We start from the raw sequence: 14,063 nt of genomic DNA, 5'->3' as shown, positions 1-14,063 counted from the left end.
CACATGGAGAAGACACAATTTCATGGCAGAATTGGGTAAGCAACTTTGACATTTTGAATTGAGCAAAGTGAGAAGCACCGGTGTAAAATGAAAATCAGGATGCAAATTTACGAGTCACACGTGCAGGGAAGTGTAGAGGTCAGTGAGTGTGGCACCAACACGCTATTGACCAAGGGCAGGGGTCGGCAACCAAAATAACAAGAGCCATTTCTTTCCAATTCGGTACAAAATTCAGTATTTCAAGAGCCGCAATGCATCTGAGTACATACTGTACATACGTACATATCGTCAAGAAGCAGCCCGTAAAGAGCCGCATGCGGCTCCGGAGCCGTAGGTTGCCGACCCCTGACCAAGGGGAACATCTAAAGCCAGTTGGTGGGATACTGTAATAGCAAACCTTTGTGGTTACGAGTTGACCGTTCAACATGTGGAACCCAATCGACAGAAGTGATGGTGAGGTATCGTTCACATTAACTGCGATAACCTCGTGACCTTGAATGCTGAAGAACCGAAGAGTAGCTTTCACGCAGTTACGATACAAGAAACTCCAGACAAACATGGGCACTGTTACAAAAGTGAATCGTTTCATTTGCACGCGTACACAAGCAGGTGGGCCCTTCAGACGTCGGCGAGGCAGAATACAGAGGGCACACGCAAGAAAAATAGTTTCATTTAAAAAAATGTACATCGAGTGAAGAGCCACACGCTGGGTACCTGTCGCTTGGAACGTGTGAAACGCACGTGCACGGGCACACATTATGGGTAGATACAATTTATATATACACACGCATACCCACACACTCAAGAGTACAAAATTATGTACCGATCACGCTTGTACATGCACTTACAACTCAATTGCATTCACACGCGCGTAAAAGTGATATACGTGTCATACGCACATACACGTTGCTATATTTGTATACACACTGCCATACTTTCAGAAATAAAGCATTCACACAAATGCACACACAAACTTCCAAATTATTAAAGCGTAAACACACAAATGCATACTCCCACACAAAACGAATAAACTTGGTTTTGCATTTACCCAATGCCTGAATTTTTGGAAGCATCCGTCATTGTTCTATAAGTCAGGATTCTCAGAAATCGAGTTTCAACTTAACAATGAACCAAGTTGAGCCAATATGAATGAAGCCCTCAGTAACATCACTTTTCAAGCTCAACGAGTTGCAATGCATCAGAAACTATTCACCGTTCTCCCCACCACATTCACCCACACAGTTACCGATCCTAATTTTCCTAAATACTGTACGCCATTTGGGCAGACTGCCATTCATTTGAAATTAAAGATTTCGGAGTTCTGGGCACTAGATGTCTCAACGGCTGTCAGAAGCAAACTGCACACGTGACCAACTATGAAGGCTGGCATGACACACGAGGGGGGGGGGGTAAGGCGAGAACCACAGCTGGTTGTTTCACTCGCGCCAATATTCACAAACTACATCGGACACATTCTCTGCAGAGCAATGCCAGGGAAGACGCCCTCTGCTCAGGTTGGTTTTGCTCATGCGTTGAGGAAGAAAACCAAAATGGCAACGTAACTGGTGAAAACCAAAGCACCAATTAAATATTCAAGTGACAATGTGACTGTATGATTTTTTTCGAGACACCGATGCTCATGAATCAGCACCGTGTGATTCTTGGTAAAAAAAAGCGACTAGAGATTCAATAAGGTTCGTGTGTAGCCAAAACGAGAAGAGAATAATAATTGTTGTTCTACTGTTGGCTGAGAATTCCATGGATCTGCAAGCTTCAGGACCACCATGGGGAGGATAGCTTTAAGGAAGCGTGGGAAGAGCAAACTCGCTCATGCCACACGTGCCAGCGCTGGGGCAGCTTGACTCCGATTGCAATCAAAGTTGTGGCCGAAGGAAAACGGGGTCAAAGTCATCCAAGAAATACATCGTTCAGTGATGCGAAACTGGTGGGATGCATGTCCAGCTGAAGCGATGAACAGTCTTGAAGGGATTGGAGAAAGCATACTCGGCCACCAGAGCCTCATAATTCTCCAGACAATGGTGGGAAGTTCCATGTGTGCTGTACTGAGTGTAAGTTCTCCACGTGATGACTATACACTGCATCCAAAAAAATCATCATACAAGAATAGGCTTTTGCACCAAAATTTTGTCTAGCGTTGCAGTGATGGCTTATTTGGCAGACAAGCACAAAACGAATAAATCATGCATCCATAAAGCTGAACAGTGCCCAGTCTAACGATTATGTAGGGAGACCATTAAGAATGTCTGTTACCTATGTTATGAAATTGAGGTGTAGCCATTTTATCGGTAGGAGATTCCAGAATGGATTCTAATTTTTCACTCCCGTCTACATCGGTGCCAACATCACAGCTGCAAAACAACAAGTAGAACCGATTATGCAACATATATATATTATTTTAAACTATTATGTATACATAATACAATATACAATGACTCCCAATTTAGCATTATAGGTAAGTGTCGTGAGCAAACACCTATCATGGTTGGCATGGCACGTGAGATGGTGGTCTGGTCAGCACATGGGATCGGCTACCTTTTGACTCTCCAGTGCCATCAAACCAGGTACTCATGTTAGACCGAGTTAACTTAGGAGGGGTCCAGGCAAGGTTCAAATACTAAATTCCACTTACAGTGCAGTGCACCATCCACCACGTTACCACTGCCATTCGCAGCACACACAATCGTCATACTCACGTGCCCGCAGACACACATACATGCATGCATGGCTCCCATCCTACTAAAGAGGGCAGCCCAAAATCCCCTTAAAATGAGCACGTGATGCACACTAGGACTCCAAAGTGCTTCTTCACGAGTGTGAGGACTCAATGACGGTACATTCACAAAACACGCCGACCGCAACGCCATTTGTTACAAACTCCAAAAGCAAAAAGCACCAAGCTCAGCTGCGTGGGCAGGCTCAGCGACTATCTTACAAGAGTGTACACGAGGGGAGAAGAAACTCAATAAGTTACCGGCGGTAGGAGCAACAACGTCTGCCCTCATCCCGATGGGTGCACATGACTTCCAGACAAAAGTGTGCACGTGCACACACACACGTGGGACCAAGTATACAGGTAAGGGTGTTGCCGGATGTTAAACGTGTATTCCTGTGATAATGCCTACATGCAAGAATGATTTATCTCGTGAGAATGTGCATTCATGGGCAAAATGTCTGCACAAGAGATACTATAGTATGGACAAAGGTGTGCACCCTTTCGCCAATGTGCGAGTTTATGTGTGAGTGATACTAAGTGGATGAGTCTTAAAACGCGCAAGAGTTGTGCAGTATCACTGTATATATACTACCCTTTAATATCCTCCACCCTCAGTCCCCAGCTTTTCCAGCCAACTTTGCCTCCTCCACAACACTCATAAAGCTCTCCTTGCTGATCTTCAGCAGGTCCCGCAGAGTCTTATTCTCGAGCTGTGGACCGCACATACAAGCACCGTTGACAAATCTGGACATGTACTGCATCGGAGGGTGTAGTATAAATAATAAATGATAATGAAACCATCATTCCTGGACTCCACTTATCAAAACCGCACGCATGAGATGGCACTTCATTCACACGGCGTGGAGAACGGTTTGCACTTGTCCACCATCCAATAAACATGTACAAAGCATGAGAATCATGATCAATTGCATTACTGTCAGCTGCTTTCACACAATTTCAGTAGCTGATATATGTACTTCGTTTTGGGGGGAAATTAATATACTATTATATCGTATTACTATATGCGAGGCATGGAACGGTGGGTGCAGTGGTTCGTGCACTGAGTTCTAACATGAGTGGCGTGTGGTATCTGAACTGGTACTAGACACCAACCCGTACTAACCAATCGTGGTCACGTATGGTCCATGACTGATGTGTATTGACAAAAGTCTTTATATTATTAACCAATTATAATAATTAGCATAATGAGGCAACGCTTAAATTATGTGTAGAAACACTTTCTTCATTGCTAAAGGTACAGCCCTGCAATTTCTTACTTATGCAACTGCTGGCAGATGGCCTCCCACTAGAGCGAGCTCTGGGGAACCCCCTTTGGAAGAGGTGGAAGGAACCACATTCTACCCCTTCCCATGCAATGTGCTGATGCGGCTGCGGTTTACCAATTTATACATCTGCGTAGACAGAGGGAGGGTGAATGAATATCCTTGCTCAGTGTTTCAACTGCCATGCCGGAAGACTGACCAGCGACCTCTGGATTTCTCCTTAAGTACTTGAAACAATGAAACTTTGACAATTCATTTCAAATGATTCTTGTAAGCGGTGTAAAATATGTGCATGGTATCGATGCTAATGGTATTACCTCCAGCTGTGCCATCTTCTCCTGCTCGCGGATGACCTCTGCGTCATCGGCATTGATGGCCTTCTTCATCACCGCTGCCATCTCGCACACCTTTTCCACCTGCGCCTGCAGTTCCTGCAGTGGAAACACACAAAGATAAAGATAGCCTGAACAGACTGTTGGGGTAAGTGCTGTCAGCGAGCACCTATGAAAGGCCAGCACGGCACACGAGGGTGTGGGTGGTCAGCATTACGCCTGGCTGCCTCTGTCTCCCTCAGTGGCCATATTCACACATTGCACCAGGTACTCATTTGAGGCTGAGTCAACCTACGGGAGGCACAGGACTGGTTCACAGACACGCAAGTGTAACATTTATTTCAGGATTTGGACCTTAATACAAATTGCACAATACCAGCGTGTGCGCATATATAAAACACACAACAACCAGCACTTCAATGTGCTTATTTAGATAAACCCACACATTTATCAATTTACTTCCCGAAGTGGCCAGCAGAGGGCAGTGCAGAAAACAAATCCATATTTTTTACTGTATTCTTTGGGTCTTTCGGTAAAGTCACGTAGATGGTTTCTTTGAACCATCTACGTTATGAATTCCTGCAGTCACGAAAGCTTTAAGTCAAAATTTTTTACTGCACTTTTTTATGCTCCCACGTCTATGATCTCTCCCTTCACCAATATATAATCCACACGACCCGCACGGCACGGGGAGGCCCTCATCTAGCAGTGGACTGAGAATGGACTGTACGTTGCAAAAAAACAAGCTATACCATCATAAACGTCACAACTGCACACTTAGGTTCCATACCCAAGTCACCAGGTGGTGGTCGTGGTGATCAAACCATCAACCTAGGTAATTTTAACTGACCTGGTGTCAGGTGTGCCAAAATGGTTGATCAACCAATCAATCACAAAGACAGCAAAAATCAAGCAAAAACAAAACCTGAGTTTGCGGTCTCCTCAATCAAAAGTTATTCGACGAAATAGGCAGTCACTCTCTACTTTCAGCATGCATTTCACATTTTATAACACACATTTCTCCAGAATGTACTATCAGTCAGATATGCAGTGATAAAATATTCCTCCAAAAGAGGGTTGCCAAACAGATATGTTCATTCAATACAAAACGTGGGATTTTAATACAATCCAGAGGTTGGTAGAAACTAATATTTGTATATCAATGTTCGAATAAACGATGAGCTGTCCCACCACAGCAACGCAGCACTTTCACTTTACCCCGTGCTTCCCGCACAACACAAAGTGACATATAACCGGTGCTTGATTTCTACAAGTCAGCATTTGGCCCTTCCCTCCTCCCCCCACTCTCGGGCTTAAAACAACACTGTGGTCATAATTGAGTGCCATTTGTTTCGCATTTACGATACTTGGCCAACATAAAACACGGTCAAGAATTGCGCTGTCAGTAAAAAAAAATACATCCCATCTTGGTCCGTGTGTCCATAAAAAAAAAATAAGAAGAGCATTGAGAATCCTGTTCCATAACTCTCTCCTGACAGACAGCAGATGTTCATTGCGTAACGTTAAGGGACATTCTCAGAAGATGATACTGCAGAACCAGAGACCAGTAGGTGTCTTCATTATGCTTATCTCACAAAACCAATTAACAGTGTTAAGCGAAATACTACAAAAGAAATAAACTTGGACTCCATTTGCAAGCTCGGCATTAATTGTGGATAACCAGTGGAGAGCTCTAACAGCGTGACTCATCTGAAAATGATGGTTAGCACTATTCTATTCATGTTCTGTGAGTCTATGCTCCCATGTTTTCATTACCCGTCTTAACCAACCCTCACGGAAGTGTGGCGAGTTGAAGTATGGTCAAACAATCCCCGAAACCTGCGTGGCATGAGGCGGCCCTCATCCAGCAGTGGATTGACAAAAGAGCTCTACATCTCGATTACAAGAATAAAATTAAAATACTGTAAAGCTCTGTAAAGCAAACTTATGAATCCTTAAGAAATTTACCTCGTAAATGATTCTTTAGGAATCGACTTCTGCCAATCTGGAGGAAGCCATTACTGTTGAAGTAAATGGATGCCGATAGAAATATAAATATAAGTGGGCAAAGTGAGCAAGGGATACTTAAACGCAGTGCTTGCGTAGAACTTCTCTGGGGGGCACCTCAATCTGCCACGCTCACCTTACAGTGGATCTCCTTGAGCGTGAGGACCACCTTGTTCTCCTCCGTCTTGTTGGAGGACAGCAGGCTCACCATCTGCTCACGGTACTTGCCCATGATCAGCTCAAGGGCCGACTGATGTTCCTCCAGGGCAACCCTGAGCTCTGTGAATGCGCGCACAACACGTGTCCGTATGAATGCACGAACGCCCGTGCACACAGCTCCACAAGTGCACACTCTCAAGGCGCTTTCATGCAAAGGGCAGACACAAGCATTAAGATTATTGTGTGAGATTGTGAGGCAAATTGGATTTACAAGCACCTGTTTTGGTCCATCATATTGCACACATTAAGGTAGTGTGGCAAGTCCTACATTGGGCCACCTTTGTTTACCCAGTGCTGACACCACACTCCAGATACATATTTGAAGCCGAGTTTGTGTAGGAGTCTCATGGAGCTTTAGACACCACTTGCGACTGGTGTTACGCACTATAACGAAGCTAGGTACACTTTTAGGCCACGTTTAGTGTAAATGGCTCACTAGTAAGCCACACAAAAGACCCACGTCTTCTGGGTTAACTGCTTGGCCTAGAGTAACAGTCCAAGCAACTTATACACAGCATTATGCTACCCATGAAAAGATGCTGCTTCTCAACTCGCTCAAAAGTGAGATAACTGCCAGAGAAAGTCATGGGCAAATTATTCATGCAGATACTTCCTCCACCACTTCTACAACAATGCCATTCCTCATGGAAATGGGGAGGGTAGAGTATTCAACAACACAATATACCTGAGGAGGTGTTTTGTTTGGTTGGGGTCGATAAAGCCTCACGTCTTTGTGGTATGCTGCAGGTTCAGCAGCAGGATCCCTCAAGCTGGTCAAAACATATCAATGTAGGAGCCAGAGGACACCTCCGATGCACCCCTCAATGACTCTATCCTACGTGTCTTTATCCGTGCCTGTTTACCATCATGAAGGTGCCCATTTACCTTGAACAGGAGATCGGGGTACACGGAGGCAAGAAAAATAACCCAATGATCTGGCATCTTGATGGCTTTGTTGGCCTTGAGCAGCTATATGCATAAGTGTAGATTGTTTAATTTAAAAAGCCCCTACATATGCTACAGGACAGACAGAAAATAGCATATATGCAGGATCCCACTGTCTAAACCCACACTGGAATACTGCAAGTTTGTCGGCATGCCTGGCAAGAATATGTTGCATAATTCTTGCCAATACCTTTTGCAGGATACTGAGGAAGGAGATACCCTGGTAGTTAGAATTGAAGTTCTCCTTTTTAATACAGAGACCACGATTGCGTCCTTCTAATCCTGTATAACCCTGTGATCCAAACAGTTGTGATATCATCCAAGAAGCATACACACAACCATTTTTCTGAGGAGGTCATTCCTGGCCACTACTTTATCTGGTCTCTAGCTCCAGGTCACCCTTTGCACCTCCTTGGCAAAGGGCAAATTCTACCAGCCACTCTCAGCGTGTGGCTATTTTTCCAACCGTTGACGTTCCACAACCCTGATAGTATAATCTATGTTGCCCCATGAGGTTGCTTGCATTGAGGAGCTCCTCCACTCCACTCCCTTAATTATGGTAATCGGGTTAAGTTCTGCTGGTATTTAAGAGTATTTCATGATCACAAGTACTTTCCATCTCAGCGACTCACAACCACCAATTATCCTTGCAGTGCTAACCGGCTCCCTGGACCTCTGACAAAAGGCATGGGATGTTCTAACATGCTGGGGATCAGCGCCGCACTTTTTTCAACAAGTAGGAACACCTCCTTCATTAGCTACAATGTACGGAGAGGCCTCGATCATGTACAAAGAAACATCAAAGCAGCTGTGTGGGCTACAATCCTAAACCTTATGTCACCATTAAGAGATGCTAACCCCAACTGCAAACAACAATCACATGCTCACTTCCAACACCCAACAGCAAGCAGAGACCAGGCTATTCTGGGTTTGATTGCAATCCTAGGTATACGCTCACTCTAACAGTGGAAGAACAGCAGGCAAAGATGACCTACCATTGGCCAGTGGGCCTAGAGCAGGGGTCGGCAACCAAAATAACAAGAAGAGCCATTTCTTCCCAATTCGGTACAAAATTCAGTATTTCAAGAGCTGCAATGCATCTATGTACATACGTACATATCGTCAAGAAGCAGCCCGTAAAGAGCCGCATGCGGCTCCGGAGCCGTAGGTTGCCGACCCCTGGCCTAGAGTATAGCTTCTGGTGTCAGTCACCTTGAGATATACATCCCTGCAGAAGTGGGAAAGTTTAACACGTAGGTTTTCGCGACTAATATATCATCCATAATACAGGTTTTTTTGGGCTAGATTGCGTAAATATATAAATGTGTCGTTAAACCCACCACCACCTGACACAGCCAATTAGTAAGGTTTGTCACATAAACAGAACATGCCAATTCGTTACGAGTACAGCACAACGGTGTGTTGGAGAGAAAATCCACAACATTTACAATCTGAGTACGACGTTTCGCCAGTAATTACAACTTCATCAGAAAGTGTTATCAAACGCCAATTAAGAATGTCACAGCGCTCAAGAGTCTGGTGTGACCTGAACCACACGCAGCTGCCTTTGTCTTCCAGGACTAATATTTCCACACCTGATAATGTACTCCTCCTTTAAAGTTGCGTTGACCTCGGGGAGGTTCGGGGTAGGTTCAGACACCTCTTGATCCCCATGTTACCCATGGATGGGAATCACACTCAGGATTTTAGTGCAATGCATGAACAACCACGCAACAGTTCCCGACACCTCCAAAAACACATACGTGCACTACACATTTATTCGGTGCGCTACCTTTATTTTCCTGCTGAAGCTCCCGGATCTGCCGATTCTCCTGCTGGATGCCAAGGACGAGCGCTGAGCGGGGCCGGTGCCGTGCCACCTCATTCAGCTCTATCACCTCTTCTTGGTACTGAACACACACATGGATACACAAACCCGCCTAAATACAGCCTCGTAATTATTGAGGTATATATTTAACGAGATTCAATTATAGTGAGCATAGCAGAAGGGGTGTATGGGCCAGCATCACACAAATATCGGCATCTTTGTTCCACCAGGAAATATGTAAACAGCCATACCAAGGTACTAGGTATAAACATTAGTAATAGGCAAAGATGGCTCGGAGTAAATATGGATGCACCAATCTCTTGTATACCAAACATGTTAACATATATATATAAACTTGAGCCTGGAAGGTATAATACAACACTCGTGGCAAGAGGTCGCAATCGGGTACAAGATACCCGTACCCTACCTGATACCCGGCTACCCGTACCCGGCCGGAATTTCTACCACCGGCCGGGTACGGGTACCCGTTTGCGACCCTGGTGCGGCCGGGTATGGGTACGGGTAAGGAATCAAAACCCGTTTGCGACCTCTGCTCGTGGCCCAAGTGCCAGCACTGGGCAGCGAGCATTCATTCACCTGCTTCATGGCTTCCACGCGCTTATTGAGCGCAGACGTCTGCTCAATGAGCGACTCGGCTGCGCTGTCATGCTCCTTGAGTCGGTCAACCAGCGCACGGGCGTCCGCTAGAACCTTGTCCATGGAGCAGCTCATGGCTGCTCGCCTGGCCGGTCCACTCGCCCTCCCACTAATCCGCCACTCGTCTTGTCACTATTCCGCTTGTCCACTTGCAGTGCGATCTCACGCCCACTCTGGGAGGCTGCACACTTCCGCACAAAGAAAGCAAGCAATTTTTAAAAGCCAGACATACGAGGGTGTAGAATGGGTGACGATTGTAATGGTATGTCAGAGCACTGACCCAGTGTCTCCAGATTGAACAAAGTTTTTTGTACTCTTGACTCCAATATGAATGACTGTGATTGTGATTTAAAAAAAAATCACGAATTTAAAGGCCCTGTACGTGGTTGTACGTGCCCGTGTAAACCTCAAAATGCTTACTATGACCTACCATTAATCATAACATGACTTAAGATCTTAATTAGCAATTTACAAGCATCTCAACGAAAATATTTTCCTGTGACAATGCATAGTTAACGCATAGGTCCTAATAGAGAATTGTGTTATCTTGGTTAGACACTTTCAAAATATCAGTGTTACATATTTTTTTATCCGGCTGGGTAGCAAGGTGGTTAAATCCACAGGCACAAGGCTAGAGTTAATATCCTGGTTATGGGGAACTAAGCCCGTCATCCTGACATGGTCAATAACGTGACTATCACAGTGGTTGTTCTAAAGAGACTGACTCTACCACGGGGAATGTGGAATTTCTACCACTGAAAAAGCCCCACCACAGATGAGTGCCCCTCCAATTCGTGCTTGAGCAAGGTGCAGCTGTGGCTTGGGTGAGTCTCCCTGCTCACATAAAGAGTAGAAACGGAGGAGAGCGAAGACAAGAGAGAAACAGCGGGACAGATGATGAGAATGTTGTGATAAGAGGCGCGAGTTACAGACGTTACATTGTAAAGTGAATAATTAAAAAGTGAGGTGCACAGGACAGTGAGCAGGGATGACATGGATGAGATGGCAGTGATGGTGGAGAGAGGGGAGTAAGTTTGACACGTAGGCTTTCGCGACCAATAGTATTCATAATACAGATGTTTGGGTCAGATCGCGTAAACGTATGTTGAACCTCTTTCACACCGTACGTAGCCAACCATGCTCATCGGAGGTGCCGGAAAATACAACTCGGCAGAGATGTAAATGAGACGGTGGGCACGCGAGGGTGGAGATACACGCCAGCAATTTGTCCGCGAAGAGTTTGCGTGTGGCGAGTGACACGATCGAGGTTGTGAGTCCGTGACAAGGTAGTTGACAGTGGGGAGTGGGGGGAGGTGGGTAGGGTAGAGATGGTAGAGATAGCAATGTGCTTGGGGTAGCGTGCGACGGCGGGAGAGAAGGGTAGAGTTAGGGGGTTAAAGTTGACACGCTCGAGTGAGGGTCGAGGGTAGAGTATGAGCCGAGAACAGGGGGGACGCGCGAACGAAGCCACAACCGGGGAGTGCCACCCCCTTCGACCCGTACGGGCATCTAGGCAAGACCGAGGCTCCAGCCGGGCGGCACCAAGGCGTCAGCCCGGTTGCTCGTGTCGAGCGCGCGAAGCCGTCGGCGAACGGGCAAACACGCTCGCGGGTACGGGGGGAGGGGCTGTTGTTCAGTGAGAACTAAACAACAACGAAAAACAAGACGCGGGAACTCACTCCGAGGCGATATTTCGCCAAAGAAAAACTACGGAGGCCTCCTTCCTCGCTCTCCCCCCCAACCCCCGCGTCGTTCAACCAACCTTCGGGAGCGTGACGTCACCGGAAGTGAAATGCAACGGCCACGTGGGGGGTGGTGGGGGGTGGTGGAGGGGGGGGGGGTGGAGGGGGGGGTGGTGGGGGGGGTGGTGGGGGGGGGGGTGGTGGAGGGGGGGGGTGGTGGAGGGGTGGTGGTGGAGGGGGGGGGTGGTGGAGGGGGTGGTGGAGGCGGTGGTGAAGGGGGGGGGGTGGAGGGGGGGTGGTGGAGGGGGGGGTGGAGGGGGAGGTGGAGGGGGGGGTGGAGGGGGAGGTGGAGGGGGGGGTGGAGGGGGGGTGGTGGAGGGGGGGGGTGGAGGGGGAGGTGGAGGGGGGGGTGGAGGGGGATGTGGAGGGGGGGGTGGAGGGGGGGGTGGAGGAGGGGGGTGGAGAGGGGGGTAGAGGGGGGGTGGTGCAAGGGGGGGTGGAGATTGATTGGAGACGCGTGTGTGGCATAAACCCCACAGCAGTCGTGGTCTATCCACTGCTGGATGAAGCCACTCCGGGTTTCGTCACCAAAAGAGCCCCCCCCCACTCTCGACGAGCCGTCACGGACCGCCTCGCCGCCATCCGAATCAATTTGTTCGGCAAAACATGAATTCGTCATGTGCACACGCTGCACGCGCCTGATGATGGTTGAACACGGACCATGTGATGTGAGATAAATTAATTTGGTGATGTGCTGCTGTTGCTTGCGTTGGCAGTGGTGCACGGACACAATGTATAAACAAACAAAACAACCCTTACTCTCATGCCTCTATGTGCTCTGAAGAAGGGCCATTGGCCGAAACGTCGACTATGTAAAAACATTTTAGGCAGTGTAATCGACAAATGTATTGAGTTTTTTTTAGATCAAATAAGTTCTGTATCACTTGTTTGCAATTAACAGTGGTTATTTAGATCCATACATAGGAACGTGGAATATCTCAAGGTAACCAAAGTTGCTGAACACCGCCCAAGACTCTTCTGAGCTTCTAAATACTTTCACTTTTTTATTTTCTTTTGCTACGGTAATGCACATGTCAATCCACTGCTGGATGACGACTTCCACACCACGTACGGGTCATGTGGGCCACCCTGGTTAATGTGGCTGGGCGAAGGCGTGGAACAGACGCGGGAGTGTAACTGTGAAGGCGACAGGGGCGGTTTCTTCATTAGGGCGATTGGGCGACGCACCACCAATGTCATTCAACCACAGAGTTTCGTGAGCCGTTACTGTGCCTCTGGATATAGTCCAATCAGCGTCATGCTACGTTCTGTGGAGTACCGCCTCTTTTTGGGCGATTTCCCTCCGGCTGAGAATCGCCCCGAGTGTTCCCATAGACTTACATTCAAAGATGTTTTTTTTCGAACGGCAGGCGCTGCAATGCATTCTCTATGGCTTCCGCGAGGGCTCGCACTAACGTGCTTACGTCATCATACGTAAGCACGTTTCAGTCAACAATATAATTTGTCGCCACCTAGTGGAATCTTTAATAAAAGAAACTGAGTGGATTGTAATAATAGTGAGTATAGAAACAAACAAGATGTATTGTAAGAGTCACTTTATTTTTCATTACTATTAAAGAAGTGAAGTTGCCTTTACATGCTTAAGCTGTTAATTTATCCATTGCATGGGTGGACCTTATCCTTATCAATCATCCAGACATTTGCCCCCCCTGAGAGATTTTGCAGGAGCCGCCACTGGAAGGCGAGGGTTGGTAGATCCCGTAAATGCAACTGTAAACACCAATGGTATTATATAGTCTTCTTGTACAGTCTGGACCAGCATAGCAATTCATTCCTGTACAGGGGTTGTCTTGCAAATGAGTGATTATGATCTCAAAACATATTTAACGCATTTCTATCTTCATATTGCTCAATGACTTTCCAGAAGTGTGAACATTGGATAAAATGTACATTTTTAACTCGTAAATCATATTTTCAGAGTGGATTGACACATTGTTTATACAGAAGCAAGATTCAATCCACAAATCAGCCTAAACCTGTGAATGACTTGTAAATAATCTAAATATAAAATTCAATATAAAATGATATACAGTGTCTGTGTATTTTAATTAACAGTATACATGTCTCATATTTAACAAGTCGTATTACTTGCTTCAAATTGATGATGATGAAAACTGTAACCCTTCGAGGGTTTTCCACATTAATATTTTAGCTTGACCTCCAATATCACCATCCATCCACAAGGGGCCTGCGTGGCCCACTGATTATTCCGGCTCAAATGAAGGATCCAGGAGCTGGTCCCCATCTCATCACCTCTCTTCCCACTTAAAACAGCTTCCTGGACTGTGACGTGGC

At 46.5% G+C, this 14,063-nt stretch overlaps 1 protein-coding gene across 3 annotated transcripts; it reads right to left on the bottom strand.

The window, feature by feature from the left end:
- Positions 1–562: 562 nt before the first annotated feature.
- Positions 563–11,831, bottom strand: FGFR1OP2 (FGFR1 oncogene partner 2). Of its 3 annotated transcripts, XM_078594217.1 has the most exons (7): positions 11,685–11,724; positions 10,776–10,839; positions 9,946–10,193; positions 9,313–9,430; positions 6,493–6,635; positions 4,335–4,448; positions 563–3,444 (listed from the first exon to the last, which is right to left on the bottom strand). In XM_078594217.1, the coding sequence occupies exons 3-7, from the start codon at positions 10,078–10,080 to the stop codon at positions 3,346–3,348; spliced, it is 609 nt and encodes a 202-aa protein (XP_078450343.1). In that variant the 5' UTR covers positions 10,081–10,193; positions 10,776–10,839; positions 11,685–11,724; the 3' UTR covers positions 563–3,345. The 3 variants fall into 3 exon arrangements, with proteins under 3 accessions (XP_078450343.1, XP_078450341.1, XP_078450340.1); XM_078594215.1 differs by lacking the exons at positions 10,776–10,839; positions 11,685–11,724 and adding an exon at positions 11,768–11,831; XM_078594214.1 differs by lacking the exon at positions 10,776–10,839 and having other exon boundaries at positions 11,685–11,772.
- Positions 11,832–14,063: the final 2,232 nt, after the last annotated feature.

Source organism: Lampetra planeri, chromosome 5, assembly GCF_965212315.1.
Source record: "Lampetra planeri chromosome 5, kcLamPlan1.2.h2, whole genome shotgun sequence".
In the NCBI taxonomy this organism is placed as follows: domain Eukaryota; kingdom Metazoa; phylum Chordata; class Hyperoartia; order Petromyzontiformes; family Petromyzontidae; genus Lampetra; species Lampetra planeri.
This window is presented reverse-complemented; position numbering and strand designations above follow the sequence as displayed.

What these genes read in the sequence shown, in the direction of transcription:
- FGFR1OP2 (XM_078594215.1), bottom strand. Translation starts at nt 10,080, where the DNA reads ATGAGCTGCTCCATGGACAAGGTTCTAGCGGACGCCCGTGCGCTGGTT. An exon ending in GCGTGGAAGCCATGAAGCAG is followed by an intron (nt 9,431 to 9,945) that starts GTGAATGAATGC and finishes GTGTGTGTTCAG; the next exon opens with TACCAAGAAGAGGTGATAGA. An exon ending in TCAAGGAGATCCACTGTAAG is followed by an intron (nt 4,449 to 6,492) that starts GTGAGCGTGGCA and finishes TTTCCACTGCAG; the next exon opens with GAACTGCAGGCGCAGGTGGA.